The sequence below is a fragment of the Somniosus microcephalus genome, chromosome 23 (assembly GCF_052327205.1).
Source record: "Somniosus microcephalus isolate GS21.2 chromosome 23, FLI_Smic_1.0, whole genome shotgun sequence".
Lineage (NCBI taxonomy): Eukaryota > Metazoa > Chordata > Chondrichthyes > Squaliformes > Somniosidae > Somniosus > Somniosus microcephalus.
This window is the reverse complement of record NC_141009.1, coordinates 8,277,676-8,297,117: the sequence shown is the minus strand read 5'-3', so window position 1 is coordinate 8,297,117 and position 19,442 is coordinate 8,277,676. Positions and strand designations below refer to the sequence as shown.

At 46.8% G+C, this 19,442-nt stretch overlaps 1 protein-coding gene across 1 annotated transcript in view; it reads left to right on the top strand.

Moving 5' to 3' along the window:
* The window catches only part of pip5kl1 (phosphatidylinositol-4-phosphate 5-kinase-like 1), a 170,258-nt gene that overhangs the window by 91,106 nt on the left and 59,710 nt on the right, over window positions 1–19,442 (top strand). The window contains exon 2 of the mRNA XM_085965341.1: window positions 15,091–15,282. Within this exon, the coding sequence (XP_085821467.1) occupies window positions 15,091–15,282 (192 nt within the window). The remainder of the gene's footprint in view (window positions 1–15,090; window positions 15,283–19,442) is intronic.

Sequence of the window (19,442 nt, the reverse complement as noted above, 5' to 3'; positions counted from 1 at the left end):
GGTGTAAAGTGGAATCGGTGTAATGTGGAATCGGTGTAATTGGAATCGGTGTAAAGTAGAATCGGAGTAAGTGGAATCGGTGTAAGTGGAATCGGTGTAAAGTGGAATCGGCGTAAGTAGAATCGGTGAAAAGTGGAATTGGTGTTAAGTGGAATCGGTGTTAAGTGGAATCGGTGTAAGTGGAATTGGTGTAAGTGGAATTGGAGCAAAGTGGAATCGGTGTAAGTGGAATCGGTGTAAGTGGAATCGGTGTAAAGTAGAATCGGTGTAAGTGGAATCGGTGTAAAGTGGAATCAGTGTAAAGTGGAATCGGTTTAAAGTGGAATCGGTGTAAAGTAGAATCGGTGTAAGTAGTATCGGTGTAAGTAGTATCGGTGTAAGTAGAATCGGTGTAAGTGGAATCGGTGTAAGTGGAATCGGTGTAAAGTGGAATCAGCGTAAAGTACAATCGGCGAAAGTAGAATCGCCGTAAGTGGAATCGGTGTAAAGTAGAATCGGTGTAAAGTGGAATCGGTATAAAGTAGAATCGGTGTAAAGTGGAATCGGTGTAATTGGAATCGGTGTAAAGTGGAATCGGTGTAATGTGGAATCGGTGAAATTGGAATCGGTGTAAAGTGGAATCGGTGTAAAGTGGAATCGGTGTAAGTGGAATCGGTGTAAAGTAGAATCGGAGTAAGTGGAATCGGTGTAAGTGGAATCGGTGTAACTGGAATCGGAGTAAGGGGAATCGGTGTAAAGTGGAATCGGTGTAAGTGGAATCGGTGTAAAGTAGAATCGGTGTAAGTGGAAACGGGTGTAAAGTTGAATCAGTGTAAGTGGAATCGGTGTAAGTGGAATTGGTGTAAAGTAGAATCGGTGTAAGTGGAATCGGTATAAATTAGAATCGGTGTAATTGGAATCGGTGTAAAGTAGAATCGGCGTAAGTGGAATCGGTGTAAGTGGAATCGGTGTAAAGTGGAATCGGCGTAAGTGGAATCGGAGTAAGTAGAATCGGTGTAAAGTGGAATCGGTGTAAAGTGGAATCGGCATAAGTAGAATCGGTGTAAAGTGGAATCGGTATAAAGTGGAATCGGTGTAAAGTGGAATCGGAGTAAGTGGAATCGGTGTAAAGTGCAATCGGTGTAAGTGGGTTCGGTGTAAAGTGGAATCGGTGGAAGTGGAATCGGTGTAAAGTGGAATCGGCGTAAATGGAATCGGGGTAAAGTGGAATTGGGGTAAGTGCAATTGGTGTAAAGTGGAATCGGTGCAAGTGGAATCGGTGGATAAGTGGAATTGGCGTAAGTGGAATTGGCGTAAGTGGAATCGGCGTAAGTGGATTCGGCATAAGTGGATTCGGCTTTAGTGGAATCGGTGTAAAGTGGAATCGGCGTAAGTAGAATCGGTGTAAGTGGAATCGGTGTAAAGTGGAATCGGTATAAGTGGAATCGGTGTAAAGTGGAATCGGTGTAAGTGGAATCGGTGTAAAGTAGAATCGGTGTAAGTGGAATCGGTGAAAAGTGGCATCGGTGTAAGTGGCATCGGTGTAAGTGGAATCGGTGTAAGTAGAATCGGTGTAAGTGGAATTGGTGTAAAGTGGAATCGGTGTAAGTAGAATCGTTGTAAGTGGAATCGGTGTAAGTGGAATCGATGTTAGTGGAATCGGTGTAAATTGCAATCGGTGTAAAGTGGAATCGGTGTAAGTGGAATCGGTGTAAGTGGAATCGGTGTAAAGTAGAATCGGTGTAAGTGGAATTGGTGTAAAGTGGAATCGATGTAAGTGGAATCGGTGTAAAGTAGAATCGGTGTAAGTGGAATCGCTGTAAAGTAGAATGGGTGTCAGTGGAATCGGTGTAAAGTGGAATCGGTGTAAAGTAGAATTGGCGTAAGTAGAATTGGCGTAAGTAGAATCGGAGTAAGTGGAATCGGAGTAAGTGGAATCGGAGTAAGTGGAATCGGCGTAAAGTGGATTCGGTGTAAGTGGAATCGGTGTAAAGTGGAATCGGTGTAAAGTGGAATCGGTGTAAGTGGAATCGCATAAAGTGGAATCGGTGTAAAGTGGAATTGGCGTAAAGTGGAATCGGTGTAAGTGGAATCGGTGTAAGTGGAATCGGTGTAAGTGGAATCGGTGTAAGTGGAATCGGTGTAAGTGGAATCGGCGTAAAGTGGAATCGACGTAAAGTGGAATCGGCATAAATGAAATCGGCGTAAAGTGGATTCGGTGTAAGTGGATTCGGTGGAAGTGGAATCGGTGTAAAGTGGAATCGGTGTAAAGTGGAATCGGTGTAAAGTGGAATCGGTGTCAGTGGAATCGGTGTAAGTGGAATCGGTGTAAGTGGAATCGCGTAAAGTGGAATCGGCGTAAGTGAAATCGGTGTAAGTGGAATCGGTGTAAGTGGAATCGGTGTAAGTGGAATCGGAGTAGAGTGGAATCGGTGTAAAGTGGAATCGGTGTAAGTGGAATCGCGTAAAGTGGAATCGGCGTAAAGTGGAATCGGCGTAAGTGAAATCGGCGTAAGTGGAATCGGCGTAAGTGGAATCGGCGTAAGTGGAATCGGAGTAGAGTGGAATCGGTGTAAGTGGAATCGGTGTAAGTGGAATCGGCGTAAGTGGAATCGGTGTAAAGTGGAATCGATGTTAGTGGAATCGCGTAAAGTGGAATCGGCGTAAAGTGGAATCGGCGTAAGTGAAATCGGCGTAAGTGGAATCGGCGTAAGTGGAATCGGCGTAAGTGGAATCGGAGTAGAGTGGAATCGGTGTAAGTGGAATCGGTGTAAGTGGAATCGGTGTAAGTGGAATCGGTGTAAGTGGAATCGGCGTAAGTGGAATCGGTGTAAGTGGAATCGGTGTAAAGTGGAATCGATGTAAGTGGAATCGGCGTAAGTGAAATCGGCGTAAGTGGAATCGGTGTAAGTGGAATCGGTGTAAGTGGAATCGGTGTAAGTGGAATCGGCCGAACTGGAATCGGCGCAAGTGGAATCGGCGTTAAGTGGAATCGGCGTTAAGTGGAATCGGCGCTTAAGTGGAATCGGTGTTAAGTGGAATCGGTGCAAAGTAGAATCGGTGTAAGTGGAATCGGTGAAAAGTGGAATCGGTGTAAGTGGAATCGGCGTAAGTGGAATCGGCGTAAGTGGAATCGGTGTAAAGTGGAATCGGTGTAAGTGGAATCGGTGTAAAGTGGAATCGGTGTAAGTGGAATCGGTGTAAAGTGGAATCGGTGTAAAGTGGAATCGGTATAAAGTAGAATCGGTGTAAAGTGGAATCGGTGTAATTGGAATCGGTGTAATTGGAATCGGTGTAAAGTGGAATCGGTGTAAGTGGAATCGGTGTAAGTGGAATCGGTGTAATGTGGAATCGGTCTAAGTGGAATCGGTGTAAGTGGAATCGGTGTAAGTGGAATCGGAGTAAGGGGAATCGGTGTAAAGTGGATTCGGTGTAAGTGGAATCGGTGTAAGTGGAATCGGTGTAAGTGGAATCGGAGTAAGTGGAATCGTAGTAAGTGGAATCGGCGTAAAGTGGATTCGGTGTAAGTGGAATCGGTGTAAGTGGAATCGGTGTAAGTGGAATCGGAGTAAGTGGAATCGTAGTAAGTGGAATCGGCGTAAAGTGGATTTGGTGTAAGTGGAATCGGTGTAAGTGGAATCGGTGTAAAGTGGAATCTGTGAAAAGTGGAATCGGTGTAAAGTGGAATCGGTGTAAGTGGAATCGGTGTAAAGAGGAATCGGTATAAAGTAGAATCGGTGTGTAAAGTGGAATCGGTGTAATTGGAATCGGTGTAAAGTGGAATCGGTGTAAGTGGAATCGGAGTAAGTGGAATCGGCGTAAAGTGGATTCGGTGTAAGTGGAATCGGAGTAAGTGGAATCGGAGTAAGTGGAATCATAGTAAGTGGAATCGGCGTAAAGTGGATTCGGTGTAAGTGGATTCGGTGTAAGTGGAATTGGTGTAAAGTGGAATTGGTGTAAAGTGGAATTGGTGTAAGTGGAATCGATTTAAAGTGGAATCGACGTATGTAGAATCGGTGGAAGTGGAATCGGCGTAAATTGAATCGGCGTAAAGTGGAATCGGCTTAAAGTGGAATCGGTGTAAAGTAGAATCGGTGTAAAGTGGAATTGGTGTAAAGTGGAATTGGTGTAAGTGGAATCGGCATAAAGTGGAATCGGCATAAAGTGGAATCGACGTAAGTAGAATCGGTGAAAAGTGGAATCGGTGTTAAGTGGAATCGGTGTTAAGTGGAATCGGTGTTAAGTGGAATCGGTGTAAGTGGAATTGGAGCAAAGTGGAATCGGTGTAAGTGGAATCGGTGTAAGTGGAATCGGTGTAAAGTAGAATCGGTGTAAGTGGAATCGGTGCAAAGTGGAATCGGTGTAAAGTGGAATCGGTTTAAAGTGGAATCGGTGTAAAGTAGAATCGGTGTAAGTAGTATCGGTGTAAGTAGTATCGGTGTAAGTAGAATCGGTGTAAGTGGAATCGGTGTAAGGGGAATCGGTGTAATTGGAATCGGTGTAAAGTGGAATCGGAGTAAGTGGAATCGGAGTAAAGTGGAATCGGTGTAATGTGGAATCGGTGTAATTGGAATCGGTGTAAAGTGGAATCGGTGTAAGTGGAATCGGTGTAAGTGGAATCGGTGTAAGTGGAATCGGTGTAAAGTGGAATCGGTGTAAAGTGGAATCGGTGTAAGTGGAATCGGTGTAAGTGGAATCGGTGTAAAGTGGAATCGGTGTAAGTGGAATCGGTGTAAGTAGAATTGGTGTAAGTGGAATTGGAGCAAAGTGGAATCGGTGTAAGTGGAATCGGTGTAAGTGGAATCGGTGTAAAGTGGAATCGGTGTAAAGTAGAATCGGTGTAAGTAGTATCGGTGTAAGTAGTATCGGTGTAAGTAGAATCGGTGTAAGTGGAATCGGTGTAAGTGGAATCGGTGTAAAGTGGAATCAGCGTAAAGTACAATCGGCGAAAGTAGAATCGCCGTAAGTGGAATCGGTGTAAAGTAGAATCGGTGTAAAGTGGAATCGGTATAAAGTAGAATCGGTGTAAAGTGGAATCGGTGTAATTAGAATCGGTGTAAAGTGGAATCGGTGTAATGTGGAATCGGTGTAATTGGAATCGGTGTAAAGTGGAATCGGTGTAAAGTGGAATCGGTGTAAAGTGGAATCGGTGTAAAGTGGAATCGGTGTAAAGTAGAATCGGAGTAAGTGGAATCGGTGTAAGGGGAATCGGTGTAAAGTGGAATCGGTGTAAGTGGAATCGGTGTAAAGTAGAATCGGTGTAAGTGGAAACGGGTGTAAAGTTGAATCAGTGTAAGTGGAATCGGTGTAAGTGGAATTGGTGTGAAGTAGAATCGGTGTAAGTGGAATCGGTATAAATTAGAATCGTTGTAATTGGAATCGGTGTAAAGTAGAATCGGCGTAAGTGGAATCGGTGTAAGTGGAATCGGTGTAAAGTGGAATCGGCGTAAGTGGAATCGGAGTAAGTAGAATCGGTGTAAAGTGGAATCGGTGTAAAGTGGAATCGGCATAAGTAGAATCGGTGTAAAGTGGAATCGGTATAAAGTGGAATCGGTGTAAAGTGGAATCGGAGTAAGTGGAATCGGTGTAAAGTGCAATCGGTGTAAGTGGGTTCGGTGTAAAGTGGAATCGGTGGAAGTGGAATCGGTGTAAAGTGGAATCGGCGTAAATGGAATCGGGGTAAAGTGGAATTGGGGTAAGTGCAATTGGTGTAAAGTGGAATCGGTGTAAGTGGAATCGGTGGATAAGTGGAATTGGCGTAAGTGGAATTGGCGTAAGTGGAATCGGCGTAAGTGGATTCGGCATAAGTGGATTCGGCTTTAGTGGAATCGGTGTAAAGTGGAATCGGCGTAAGTAGAATCGGTGTAAGTGGAATCGGTGTAAAGTGGAATCGGTGTAAGTGGAATCGGTGTAAAGTGGAATCGGTGTAAGTGGAATCGGTGTAAAGTAGAATCGGTGTAAGTGGAATCGGTGAAAAGTGGCATCGGTGTAAGTGGAATCGGTGTAAGTGGAATCGGTGTAAGTAGAATCGGTGTAAGTGGAATTGGTGTAAAGTGGAATCTGTGTAAGTAGAATCGGTGTAAGTGGAATCGTTGTAAAGTGGAATCGGTGTAAGTAGAATCGGTGTAAGTGGAATCAGTGTAAGTGGAATCGGTGTAAGTGGAATCGGTGTAAGTGGAATCGGTGTAAATTGCAATCGGTGTAAAGTGGAATCGGTGTAAGTGGAATCGGTGTAAGTGGAATCGGTGTAAAGTAGAATCGGTGTAAGTGGAATTGGTGTAAAGTGGAATCGATGTAAGTGGAATCGGTGTAAAGTAGAATCGGTGTAAGTGGAATCGCTGTAAAGTAGAATGGGTGTCAGTGGAATCGGTGTAAAGTGGAATCAGTGTAAAGTAGAATTGGCGTAAGTAGAATTGGCGTAAGTAGAATCGGAGTAAGTGGAATCGGAGTAAGTGGAATCAGAGTAAGTGGAATCGGCGTAAAGTGGATTCGGTGTAAGTGGAATCGGTGTAAAGTGGAATCGGTGTAAAGTGGAATCGGTGTAAGTGGAATCGCATAAAGTGGAATCGGTGTAAAGTGGAATTGGCGTAAAGTGGAATCGGTGTAAGTGGAATCGGTGTAAGTGGAATCGGTGTAAGTGGAATCGGTGTAAGTGGAATCGGCGTAAAGTGGAATCGACGTAAAGTGGAATCGGCATAAGTGAAATCGGCGTAAAGTGGATTCGGTGTAAGTGGATTCGGTGTAAGTGGAATCGGTGTAAGTGGAATCGGTGTAAGTGGAATCGCGTAAAGTGGAATCGGCGTAAAGTGGAATCGGCGTAAGTGAAATCGGTGTAAGTGGAATCGGTGTAAGTGGAATCGGTGTAAGTGGAATCGGAGTAGAGTGGAATCGGTGTAAAGTGGAATCGGTGTAAGTGGAATCGCGTAAAGTGGAATCGGCGTAAAGTGGAATCGGCGTAAGTGAAATCAGCGTAAGTGGAATCGGCGTAAGTGGAATCGGCGTAAGTGGAATCGGAGTAGAGTGGAATCGGTGTAAGTGGAATCGGTGTAAGTGGAATCGGCGTAAGTGGAATCGGTGTAAGTGGAATCGGCGTAAGTGGAATCGGTGTAAAGTGGAATCGATGTTAGTGGAATCGCGTAAAGTGGAATCGGCGTAAAGTGGAATCGGCGTAAGTGAAATCGGCGTAAGTGGAATCGGCGTAAGTGGAATCGCGTAAAGTGGAATCGGTGTAAAGTGAAATCGGCGTAAGTGGAATCGGCGTAAGTGGAATCGGCGTAAGTGGAATCGGAGTAGAGTGGAATCGGTGTAAGTGGAATCGGTGTAAGTGGAATCGGTGTAAGTGGAATCGGCGTAAGTGGAATCGGCGTAAGTGGAATCGGTGTAAAGTGGAATCGATGTAAGTGGAATCGGCGTAAGTGAAATCGGCGTAAGTGGAATCGGTGTAAGTGGAATCGGTGTAAGTGGAATCGGTGTAAGTGGAATCGGCCGAACTGGAATCGGCGCAAGTGGAATCGGCGTTAAGTGGAATCAGCGTTAAGTGGAATCGGCGTTAAGTGGAATCGGTGTTAAGTGGAATCGGTGCAAAGTAGAATCGGTGTAAGTGGAATCGGTGAAAAGTGGAATCGGTGTAAGTGGAATCGGCGTAAGTGCAATCGGCGTAAGTGGAATCGGCGTAAGTGGAATCGGTGTAAAGTGGAATCGGTGTAAGTGGAATCGGTGTAAAGTGGAATCGGTGTAAGTGGAATCGGTGTAAAGTGGAATCGGTGTAAAGTGGAATCGGTGTAAAGTGGAATCGGTGTAATTGGAATCGGTGTAAGTACAATCGGCGAAAGTAGAATCGCCGTAAGTGGAATCGGTGTAAAGTGGAATCGGTATAAAGTAGAATCGGTGTAAAGTGGAATCGGTGTAATTGGAATCGGTGTAATTGGAATCGGTGTAAAGTGGAATCGGTGTAAGTGGAATCGGTGTAAGTGGAATCGGTGTAATGTGGAATCGGTCTAAGTGGAATCGGTGTAAGTGGAATCGGTGTAAGTGGAATCGGAGTAAGGGGAATCGGTGTAAAGTGGATTCGGTGTAAGTGGAATCGGTGTAAGTGGAATCGGTGTAAGTGGAATCGGAGTAAGTGGAATCGTAGTAAGTGGAATCGGCGTAAAGTGGATTCGGTGTAAGTGGAATCGGTGTAAGTGGAATCGGTGTAAGTGGAATCGGAGTAAGTGGAATCGTAGTAAGTGGAATCGGCGTAAAGTGGATTTGGTGTAAGTGGAATCGGTGTAAGTGGAATCGGTGTAAAGTGGAATCTGTGAAAAGTGGAATCGGTGTAAAGTGGAATCGGTGTAAGTGGAATCGGTGTAAAGAGGAATCGGTATAAAGTAGAATCGGTGTGTAAAGTGGAATCGGTGTAATTGGAATCGGTGTAAAGTGGAATCGGTGTAAGTGGAATCGGAGTAAGTGGAATCGGCGTAAAGTGGATTCGGTGTAAGTGGAATCGGAGTAAGTGGAATCGGAGTAAGTGGAATCATAGTAAGTGGAATCGGCGTAAAGTGGATTCGGTGTAAGTGGATTCGGTGTAAGTGGAATTGGTGTAAAGTGGAATTGGTGTAAAGTGGAATTGGTGTAAGTGGAATCGATTTAAAGTGGAATCGACGGATGTAGAATCGGTGTAAGTGGAATCGGCGTAAATTGAATCGGCGTAAAGTGGAATCGGCTTAAAGTGGAATCGGTGTAAAGTAGAATCGGAGTAAGTGGAATCGGTGTAAGTGGAATCGGAGTAAGGGGAATCGGTGTAAAGTGGAATCGGTGTAAGTGGAATCGGTGTAAAGTAGAATCGGTGTAAGTGGAAATGGGTGTAAAGTTGAATCAGTGTAAGTGGAATCGGTGTAAGTGGAATCGGTGTAAGTGGAATCGGTGTAAAGTAGAATCGGTGTAAGTGGAATTGGTGTAAAGTAGAATCGGTGTAAGTGGAATCAGTATAAATTAGAATCGGTGTAATTGGAATCGGTGTAAAGTGCAATCGGAGTAAGTGGAATCGGAGTAAGTGGAATCGGAGTAAGTAGAATCGGTGTAAAGTGGAATCGGTGTAAAGTGGAATCGGCATAAGTAGAATCGGTGTAAAGTGGAATCGGTATAAAGTGGAATCGGTGTAAGTGGAATCGGTGTAAGTGGAATCGGTGTAAATTGCAATCGGTGTAAGTGGAATTGGTGTAAAGTAGAATCGGTGTAAGTGGAATCAGTATAAATTAGGATCGGTGTAAGTGGAATCGGTGTAAAGTCGAATCGGCGTAAGTGGAATCGGTGTAAGTGGAATCGGTGTAAAGTGGAATTGGTGTAAAGTGGAATCGGCGTAAGTGGAATCGGCGTAAGTGGAATCGGAGTAAGTGGAATCGGAATAAGTGGAATCGGAGTAAGTGGAATCGGTGTAAGTGGAATCGGCATAAGTAGAATCGGTGTAAAGTGGAATCGGTGTAAGTGATTCGGTGTAAAGTGGAATCGGCGTAAGTGGAATCGGTGTAAAGTGGAATCGGCGTAAATGGAATCGGGGTAAAGTGGAATTAGTGTAAAGTGGAATCGGTGTAAGTGGAATCGGTGTAAAGTGGATAAGTGGAATTGGCGTAAGTGGAATCGGCGTAAGTGGAATCGGCGTAAGTGGATTCGGCATAAGTGGATTCGGCTTTAGTGGAATCGGTGTAAAGTGGAATCGGTGTAAGTAGAATCGGTGTAAGTGGAATCGGTGTAATTGGAATCGGTGTGAAGTGGAATCGGTGTAAGTGGAATCGGTGTAAAGTAGAATCGGTGTAAGTGAAATCGGTGTAAAGTAGAATCAGTGTAAAGTGGAATCGGTGTAAGTGGAATCGGTTTAAGTGGAATCGGTTTAAGTGGAATCGGTGTAAGTGAAATCGGTGTAAAGTAGAATCGGTGTAAGTGGAATCGGAGTAAAGTGGAATCGGTGTAAGTGGAATCGGCGTAAGTGCAATCGGCGTAAGTGCAATCGGTGTAAAGTAGAATCGGTGTAAGTGGAATCGGTGTAAAGTGGAATCGGCGTACTTGGAATCGGAGTAAGTGGAATCGGTGTAAGTGGAATCGGTGTAAAGTGGAATCGGTGTAAGTAGAATCGGTGTAAGTGGAATCGGTGTAAGTAGAATCGGTGTAAGTGGAATCGGTGTAAAGTAGAATCGGTGTAAGTGGAATCGGTATAAAGTGGAATCGGTGTAAAGTGGAATCGGAGTAAGTGGAATCGGTGTAAAGTGGAATCGGTGTAAGTGGAATCGGTGTAAAGTGGAATCGGTGTAAAGTGGAATCGGCGTAAATGGAATTGGGGTAAAGTGGAATTGGGGTAAGTGGAATTGGGGTAAGTGGAATTGGGGTAAGTGGAATTGGTGTAAAGTGGAATCGGTGTAAGTGGAATCGGAGTAAGTAGAATCGGTGTGAAGTGGAATCGGTGTAAAGTGGAATCGGCATAAGTAGAATCGGTGTAAAGTGGAATCGGTATAAAGTGGAATCGGCATAAGTGGATTCGGCTTTAGTGGAATCGTTGTAAAGTGGAATCGGTGTAAGTGGAATCGGTGTAAAGTAGAATCGGTGTAAGTGGAATCGGTGAAAAGTGGAAAGGTGAAAAGTGGCATCGGTGTAAGTGGAATCGGTGTAAGTGGAATCGGTGTAAGTAGAATCGGTGTAAGTGGAATCGGTGTAAAGTGGAATCGGTGTAAGTAGAATCGTTGTAAGTGGAATCGGTGTAAAGTGGAATCGGTGTAAGTGGAATCGGTGTAAGTGGAATCGGTGTAAAGTAGAATCGGTGTAAGTGGAATCGGTGTAAAGTGGAATCGGAGTAAGTGGAATCGGAGTAAGTGGAATCGGTGTAAGTGGAATCGGTGTAAGTGGAATCGGTGTAAAGTGGAATCGGTGTAAGTAGAATCGGTGTAAGTGGAATCGGTGTAAAGTGGAATCGGTGTAAGTAGAATCGTTGTAAGTGGAATCGGTGTAAAGTGGAATCGGTGTAAGTGGAATCGGTGTAAGTGGAATCGGTGTAAAGTAGAATCGGTGTAAGTGGAATCGGTGTAAAGTGGAATCGGAGTAAGTGGAATCGGAGTAAGTGGAATCGGTGTAAGTGGAACCGATATAAATTAGAATCGGTGTAATTGGAATCGGTGTAAAGTAGAATCGGCGTAAGTGGAATCGGTGTAAGTGGAATCAGTGTAAGTGGAATCGGTGTAAAGTGGAATCGGTGTAAAGTGGAATCGGAGTAAGTGGAATCGGAGTAAGTGGAATCGGAGTAAGTGGAATCGGTGTAAAGTGGAATCGGAGCAAGTGGAATCGGTGTAAAGTGCAATCGGTGTAAGTGATTCGGTGTAAAGTAGAATCGGTGTAAGTGGAATCGGTGTAAAGTGGAATCGGTGTAAGTAGAATCGTTGTAAGTGGAATCGTTGTAAGTGGAATCGGTGTAAAGTGGAATCGGTGTAAGTGGAATCGGTGTAAGTGGAATCGGTGTAAAGTAGAATCGGTGTAAGTGGAATCGGTGTAAAGTGGAATCGGAGTAAATGGAATCGGAGTAAGTGGAATCGGTGTAAGTGGAACCGGTATAAATTAGAATCGGTGTAATTGGAATCGGTGTAAAGTAGAATCGGCGTAAGTGGAATCGGTGTAAGTGGAATCGGTGTAAGTGGAATCGGTGTAAAGTGGAATCGGAGTAAGTGGAATCGGAGTAAGTGGAATCGGTGTAAGTGGAATCGGTGTAAGTGGAATCGGAGTAAGTAGAATCGGTGTAAAGTGGAATCGGTGTAAAGTGGAATCGGCATAAGTAGAATCGGTGTAAAGTGGAATCGGTATAAAGTGGAATCGGTGTAAAGTGGAATCGGAGCAAGTGGAATCGGTGTAAAGTGCAATCGGTGTAAGTGATTCGGTGTAAAGTGGAATCGGTGTAAGTGGAATCGGGGTAAAGTGGAATTGGTGTAAAGTGGATAAGTGGAATTGGCGTAAGTGGAATCGGCGTAAGTGGATTCGGCATAAGTGGATTCGGCTTTAGTGGAATCGGTGTAAAGTGGAATCGGTGTAAGTAGAATCGGTGTAAGTGGAATCGGTGTAAAGTGGAATCGGTGTAAGTGGAATCGATGTAAAGTAGAATCGGTGTAAGTGGAATCGGTGTAAGTGGAATGGGTGTAAGTGGAATCGGAGTAAGTGGAATCGGTGTAAGTGGCATCGGTGTAAAGTAGAATCGGTGTAAGTGGAATCGATGTAAAGTAGAATTGGTGTAATTGGAATCGGTGTAACGTGGAATCGGCGTAAGTGGAATCGGCGTAAGTGGAATCGGAGTAAGTGGAATCGGTGTAAGTGGAATCGGTGTAAAGTGTAATCGGCGTAAATGGAATCGGGGCAAAGTGGAATCGGTATAAAGTGGAATCGGTATAAAGTGGAATCGGCGTAAATGGAATCGGCGTAAGTGGAATCGGCGTAAGTGGAATCGGCGTAAGTAGAATCGGCTAAAGTGGAATCGGTGTAAAGTGGAATCGTAATGTGGAATGAGTGTGACGTAATAAAGACTCACTACGCACTTGTTTGAACATAAAGCAAGGCTTTAATCAACTTGTAACAAAACATAGAGGTCTAGTTAGTAGTCACTAGCTTCCTGTTTCCAGATTGTCTCTGGCCAAGTTTGGCCCACGCCCGAGTATTTATACTCCTCGGACGGCGCCCTCAGCTGGCCGTCCAGTGGTACTTCCTGAGTTACTTCTTGTAGAAGTTGCGATTTATGACATTCTTCCTCCCTAAAAGGTTTGGAAGTCCAGGTCTTCCTTTAACGGACTAGGCGGACCAAAAATAGCCGTAGTCGTTTAGCTTTCTGCTTGTGACCGGAAGGCACGTCTCCATGGACCGTGTCCTGGTCCCTGGGTCGCTTGGCCCGTACCGGTAAGTCAGTAGAGTCCGCGTCGTCTTGATCGTCCTGTGGAGGACTGGGAATATCATGACTCCGGGTGCAGGTCCCCACAGGCGCAGAGCTGGCATCATCCTGGGTCGTAGCCGGAGATTGTCCGGCTTCCTGGTTTCGGGTGGCCATCCTACGGGGAGTGTTCGGCTCCCTGAGTTGATCCAGTAGCACTGCCGGCAGATCCCTCGATGTCCCAGGTAGGGCATCATCTTCATAGGGGTGCGGAGTGTTGACATCATCGTCGTGGGATCTTTCATCATTCGGGCCCGTGTGACCGGTTGGGCAGGGAGCCAGATCTCTGAGCGAGACGGTGGACTCCCGGCCATCAGGGTACCGCACGTGCGCATACGTGGGGTTTACCTCCGTTAACTCCACCTCGTCAACGAGAGGGTCGTTCTTGGCAGACCGGACGAACCTCTGGATTAGCACAGGGCCTGGAGCCACCAACCATGACGGTAGAGATGTCCCATGCGTAGAGCGACGCCGGAACTTGAAGAATCGCTCATGAGGCGTGACATTAGTGGATGTGGAGAGAAGAGACCTGATAGAGTGTAACACGTCGGGGAGCACAGTTTCCCACTGCTGGTCTGGTAGGTTGCGTGACCTCAGTGCCAGACGGACAGCGTTCCAGATGATGGCATTGTATCGTTCAACCTGTCCGTTGCCGATTGGGTGATATGGTGTCATCTTACTCGAGGCGATTCCCCGTTGGGAGAGATAACCTTTAAGTTCACTCGACATAAAGGAGGGACCCCGATCCGTGTGGATAAAATTGGCCGTCCCGCAAAGGGAAAAGACCTGATCGAGGCATTTAATTACCGTAGAGGTAAGGATATAAGGACAGGGGAAGACAAAGGGAAAGCGTGAATACTCGTCTACCATCGTAAGTAGGTAGGTGTTCCGCGTGACGAAGGCAATGGCCTTTTAAAGTCTATGCTGAGCCTCTGCATAAGCTGCATTGCATGTATGAGTAAGTCATCTGATGGGCGGAAGAATTGTGGTTTCAATTCTGCACAAATCCTACAGGAGGAGCATGTTTTCTTTACGTCCTCCGTTGAGAATGGTAGATTGTTGGAGCGCACAAAGTGCAACATACGGGTAACGCCAGGATGGCATAAGTCCATATGCAGATCCGCCAGTAAAGTAAAGTAGAATCGGTGTAAATGGAATCAGTGTAAAGTAGAATCGGTGTAAATGGAATCAGTGTAAAGTAGAATCGGTGTAAAGTAGAATCGGTGTAAAGTAGAATCGGTGCAAGTAGAATCAGTGCAAATAGAATCGGTGTAAGTGGAATCGGTGTAAAGTAGAATCGGTGTAAAGTAGAATCGGTGTAAATGGAATCAGTGTAAATGGAATCGGTGTAAGTGGAATCGGTGTAAAGTAGAATCGGTGTAAAGTAGAATCGGTGTAAAGTAGAATCGGTGTAAGTGGAATCGGTGTAAGTGGAATCGGTGTAAAGTAGAATCGGTTGTAAAGTAGAATCGGTGTAAAGTAGAATCGGTGTAAAGTAGAATCAGTGTAAATAGAATCGGTGTAAAGTGGCCATCTTTAGTTTATGATATTCACCCGAGGGTCAGGCTGGTCTCACTGAAATTTTAAAAAATGTATCCTCAAGATGTGGGCATCACTTTAAGGGTCTAAGGATAAGGGGTAAGCCATTTAGGACAGAAATTAGGAGGAATTTCTTCACCCAGAGAGTGGTGAACCTGTGGAATTCTCTACCACAGAAGGCAGTAGAGGCCAATTCATTAAATATATTCAAGAAGGAGTTGGATATATTTCTTAAGGCTAAAGGGATCAAGGGATATGGGGAGAAGGCAGGGACAGGGTACTGAATTTGGATGCTCAGCCATGATTGCATTGAATGGCAGAGCAGGCTCGAGGGGCCGAATGGCCTACTCCTGCTCCTATCTTCTATGTTTCTATGTTCCCATGCGCCTACTGCCCTTGTCCTTCTGGGTGGTAGAGGTCGCGGGTTTGGGAGGTGCTGTCGAAGCTGGCTCCGTAGACACTGCAGCACTAATGATGAGATTGTTAGTCCAGGCCCTGTGTCTTGAAGCCAGGTTAATATCACCGGTACTTGCTCTTTTCTGTATAACAACCTTGCAGTAATTTATCAAGTCCTCCCTGGGACCCAATTAGATGAATAATTAAGAGCGTTTTACGGCACTGATACAGTTTGTTTGTTTTTGTAGACAGAAAGCCAAGATGCCAGCATGAATCAAAGGTCAACCACCAAGAGGAAGTTTCTGTGGCGAGCCAGGCAGAAGTGGAAATTATTGGGTCTGTTTGAGATTGACCGAGATCATGAATTTTTTGACTTTACCTGCATGTTGAAGGAGGGATTGACAGCTGCAGTCCAAATCTCCGTTGACACCCCACAATTGGTAAGATCAACCAAAGCGTCTATTGACACCACTGTGTCAGCCAATGAGTTGGAGGCGGGATGGGACTTACGGCAAACAGTCTATTTTACAGAGTAGCATATTTATTCAGCAAACAGAGTTTATTATTCCAAAAACAGAATCTATTTATTCAGCAAACAGAGTCTATTTATTCAGCAAACAGAGTCTATTTATTCAGCAAACAGCAAACACAGTCTATGTATTCAGCAAACAGTCTACAGAGTCTCTTTAAAAAGAGTCTCTACGAACTACAGCAAACAGAACTCATGACCAAAACTACAGCAACGTCTCCCGATAAAAGCAGGGTGATTTCTCCAGCAAAATGCAGTGAGTCGAGGGTAGTTACAAAATACAAATTAATTGCGAAAATCAATCCCAGTCACTTACAGCAGTGCGGTCTCCAGGCGTGATTGGCGGAGGAACTCATCCAACCATCTCCATTCTGGCCTGGAATAGTGGTGTCACTGTAGGCAGCCAAGCTCAACAGACACTAAAGCACAATTGTCCTTTCTGGGACCTAATCTCAAACCCAGCACACAGAGAGAGTAGGGTTAAAGAAATGAAAGACTTGCATTTCTACAGCGCCTTTCACAACCTCAGGACGTCCCAAAGCGCTTTACAGCCAATGAAGTACTTTTTGAAATGTAGTCACTGTTGTAATGTAGGAAACACGGCAGCAAATTTACACACAGCAAGCTCCCACAAACAGCAATGTGATAATGACCACATCATCTGTTTTTTTAATGATGTTGATTGAGGGATAAATATCAGCCTGGACACCAGGGATAACACCATGCCATGGGCTCTTTTATGTCCACCTGAGAGAGCAGACGGGGCCTCGGTTTAATGTCTCATCCAAAAGACAGCCCCTCTGACAGTGCAGCGCTCCCTCAGTATTACCCCTCCGACAGTGCAGCGCTCCCTCAGTACTGCCCCTCCGACAGTGCAGCACTCCCTCAGTACTGCCCCTCCGACAGTGCAGCACTCCCTCAGTACTGCCCCTCCGACAGTGCAGTGCTCCCTCAGTATTACCCCTCCGACAGTGCAGCGCTCCCTCAGTACTGCCCCTCCGACAGTGCAGCACTCCCTCAGTACTGCCCCTCCGACAGTGCGGCACTCCCTCAGTACTGCCCCTCCGACAGTGCGGCACTCCCTTAGTACTGCCCCTCCGACAGTGCAGCGCTCCCTCAGTACTGCCCTTCCGACAGTGCGGCATACCCTCAGTACTGCCCCTCCGACAGTGCGGCACTCCCTTAGTACTGCCCCTCCGACAGTGCAGCGCTCCCTCAGTACTGCCCCTCCGACAGTGCGGCATACCCTCAGTACTGCCCCTCCGACAGTGTGGCACTCCCTCAGTACTGCCCCTCCGACAGTGCGGCACTCCCTCAGTACTGCCCCTCCGACAGTGCGGCACTCCCTCAGTACTGCCCCTCCGACAGTGCGGCACTCCCTCAGTACTGCCCCTCCGACAGTGCAGCGCTCCCTCAGTACTGCCCCTCCGACAGTGCGGCGTTCCCTCAGTACTGCCCCTCCGACAGTGCGGCACTCCCTCAGCACTGCACTGGGAGTGTCAATCTGGATTTTTGAGCTCAAGTCTCTGGAGTGGGACTTGAACCCACAACCTTCTGACTCAGAGGCGAGAGTGCTGCCCACTGAGCCACTGCTGACACCTTACTTGCCAACTTTCCAGGATTGGCCTGGAGTCTCTTTTGACATTGTTTCCAGCAGCCTGGGAGAAAGGTTATAAGGGGCATTAAAAAAAAGTTTTTAAAAAAATTTTCTTTGAATTATCTTTTATTTATCAGTCATAAAAATATTGGAGATGCGGGAAAAAATTTGACTGACGGTCAAGAAGCATCCAATCGGGTAAAGCAGCTCCCCGATTGGCCGTATGATGGCGATGGATGTGTTGGGCGACCAATGGCGGGAGTGTGGGGGCGGGGCAGTTGGAGACAGGGGGGTGGGGGTCATGTGATCTAGGACGATGTCCAACCAGAGTTGGTAACCCGATCAATGGCGGGAGCGAGGTAGTCGATGGCGGGAGGGTCAACGTGGCAATAACTCCACGGATACTTCCAACCAGAGTTGTCAAGCCAAAGAGAGTCGATGGAGGCTATCTCTCCCCGATGGTGCCCGTCTACCTCCAGCACTTGTACTGAACCAGTTCCACACCGAGGGAATGGGGGTGTCTTTGTGCTGCCAGAGGTGGCAACTGGCAGGGCTGGCGAGGCAGGAGTCGTTCCAGTTGATAGTCGGCACCGAATGTTCCACTTTGCACAATTGCAAGAGTGGAGGGCAACCTCCAGAACACACCTACTGTCCATTCAGTGGAAGCTCAAGTGTGCGTTGGTTGGGGGCAGGGAACTATAGACTGGTTGTAACACTCAGCAAACCAACGCAAGTTAGGAGGTCCCCGATCGGAGGAAGTATCTCGCAAGAGAGTTTCCACACAGTCAATGAAACTCCTCACCCTTCATAGAGAATTTTTTCAGCACAGTTCAATGGTGAACAGGAACACATTAAAAATGAAGAAAGTTAGGATGTTCCTACAGTCTCGGACGTAATAAAACTCACTACACACTTGGTTTGAGTATAAAGCAAGGCTTTAATCAACTTGTTTCAGAACATGGAGGTCTAGTTGTACTTCACTACCTCCTTGTCTTACAAAATGTCCCTGGCAAGCTGGGGCCCACGCCCGAGTATTTATACCCCTTGGACGGCGCCACCAGCTGGCTGTCCAGTGTTATTTCATAGGTAGTTTCTTGATGATGAGATTTATGACAGTCCCACAATGAAATGAGAAACTCCGACCTTTCAACATGTATCTCAAGGGGGCTGGATTACAAAGGGAGAGGATGTTATGCTTCAGCTGTACAGAGCCTTGGTCAGACCCCCGTCTGGAGCACTGCATTCAGTTCTGGGCTCCGCACCTCAGGAAGGCCTTGCAGAGGGTGCAGTGCAGATTCACCAGGATGATACCAGGGGCTGAGAGGGTAAAGATATGAGGACAGGTTGCATAGACTAGGCTTGTACTCCCTTGTGTAAAGGAGATCGAGGGGTGGGTGATCTGATCAAGGTGTTTCAAATGTTAAAAGGATTCGATAGGGTAGATACGGAGAAGCTATTTCCTCTGGTGGGGGAATCAAGAACGAGCGGACAAAATCTTAAAATTAGAGCTAGGCCATTCAGGAGAGAAAACAGGAAAAATAAAGACTTGCATTTTTATAGCGCCTTTCACGACCACCGGACGTCTCCAAGCACTTTACAGCCAATGAAGTACTTTTGAAGTGTAGTCACTGTTGTAGTGTAGGAAACGCGGCAGCCAATTTGCACACAGCAAGCTCCCACAAACAGCAATGTGATAAATGACCAGATAATGGCCTAGAAATTCAGTGCCCTTAGCGCCGATTTTGCGGCGCTAGAGGGCCTAGCGCTGCAATTGGCGCCGGCGCCTAAATTGCCTGGGGCCCTTCCGCCGCGGTAGACCGGTAGCGCTGCGCCGGCACCGATGACGTCATCGGTGTGCGCAGCGTCCCAGTTGCCATGCCGACGGGCCCCAGCGCCGAAATTCAGTTGCGGCCGCCTCGCCCGTGGCAGCCGCAACTAAGACTCTGGCAACAGAGTCCAACATGTTTTTGCGCCGGCGCATTAAAGGCCCCGCGGCGGCCGGCCGCTTTCCCGCCGGCCGCCTGGCCGCAGCTCCCTCCCCGGACTTCCCCCCCCCCCCCCCCCCGGAACAGAAGCAAGCCCGGCACTTGACCGAGGTGCCGGGCTCATTTTTAAAAAGATTTTCGCGGGCCGCGGCCGGGTGCAGGCAGCTCCTCCTTAAGGGAAGGAGGAGGCCTGCACTTCCCGAACCTGCCGCACCGCAGCGGGCGCCGCAGCGCCGAAATAGCGCCGAAATTCAGCGCGTTGCGCCAGTTTTCAGGCGCAAACAGCTCTCAGCAGCGCCGGCAGCCGTTTGGGCGCAGAACTATTGAATTTTGGGCCCGACCAGCGCGACTTAGCTCCGGCACTAACTTCCGGCGCTAAAGCCCTGGCTGCGCCAAAACTCAATTTCTAGGCCCATCTGTCTTTGTTATATTGGCTGAGGGATAAGTATTGGCCCCAGGACACTGGGGATAACTCCCCTGCTCCTTTCA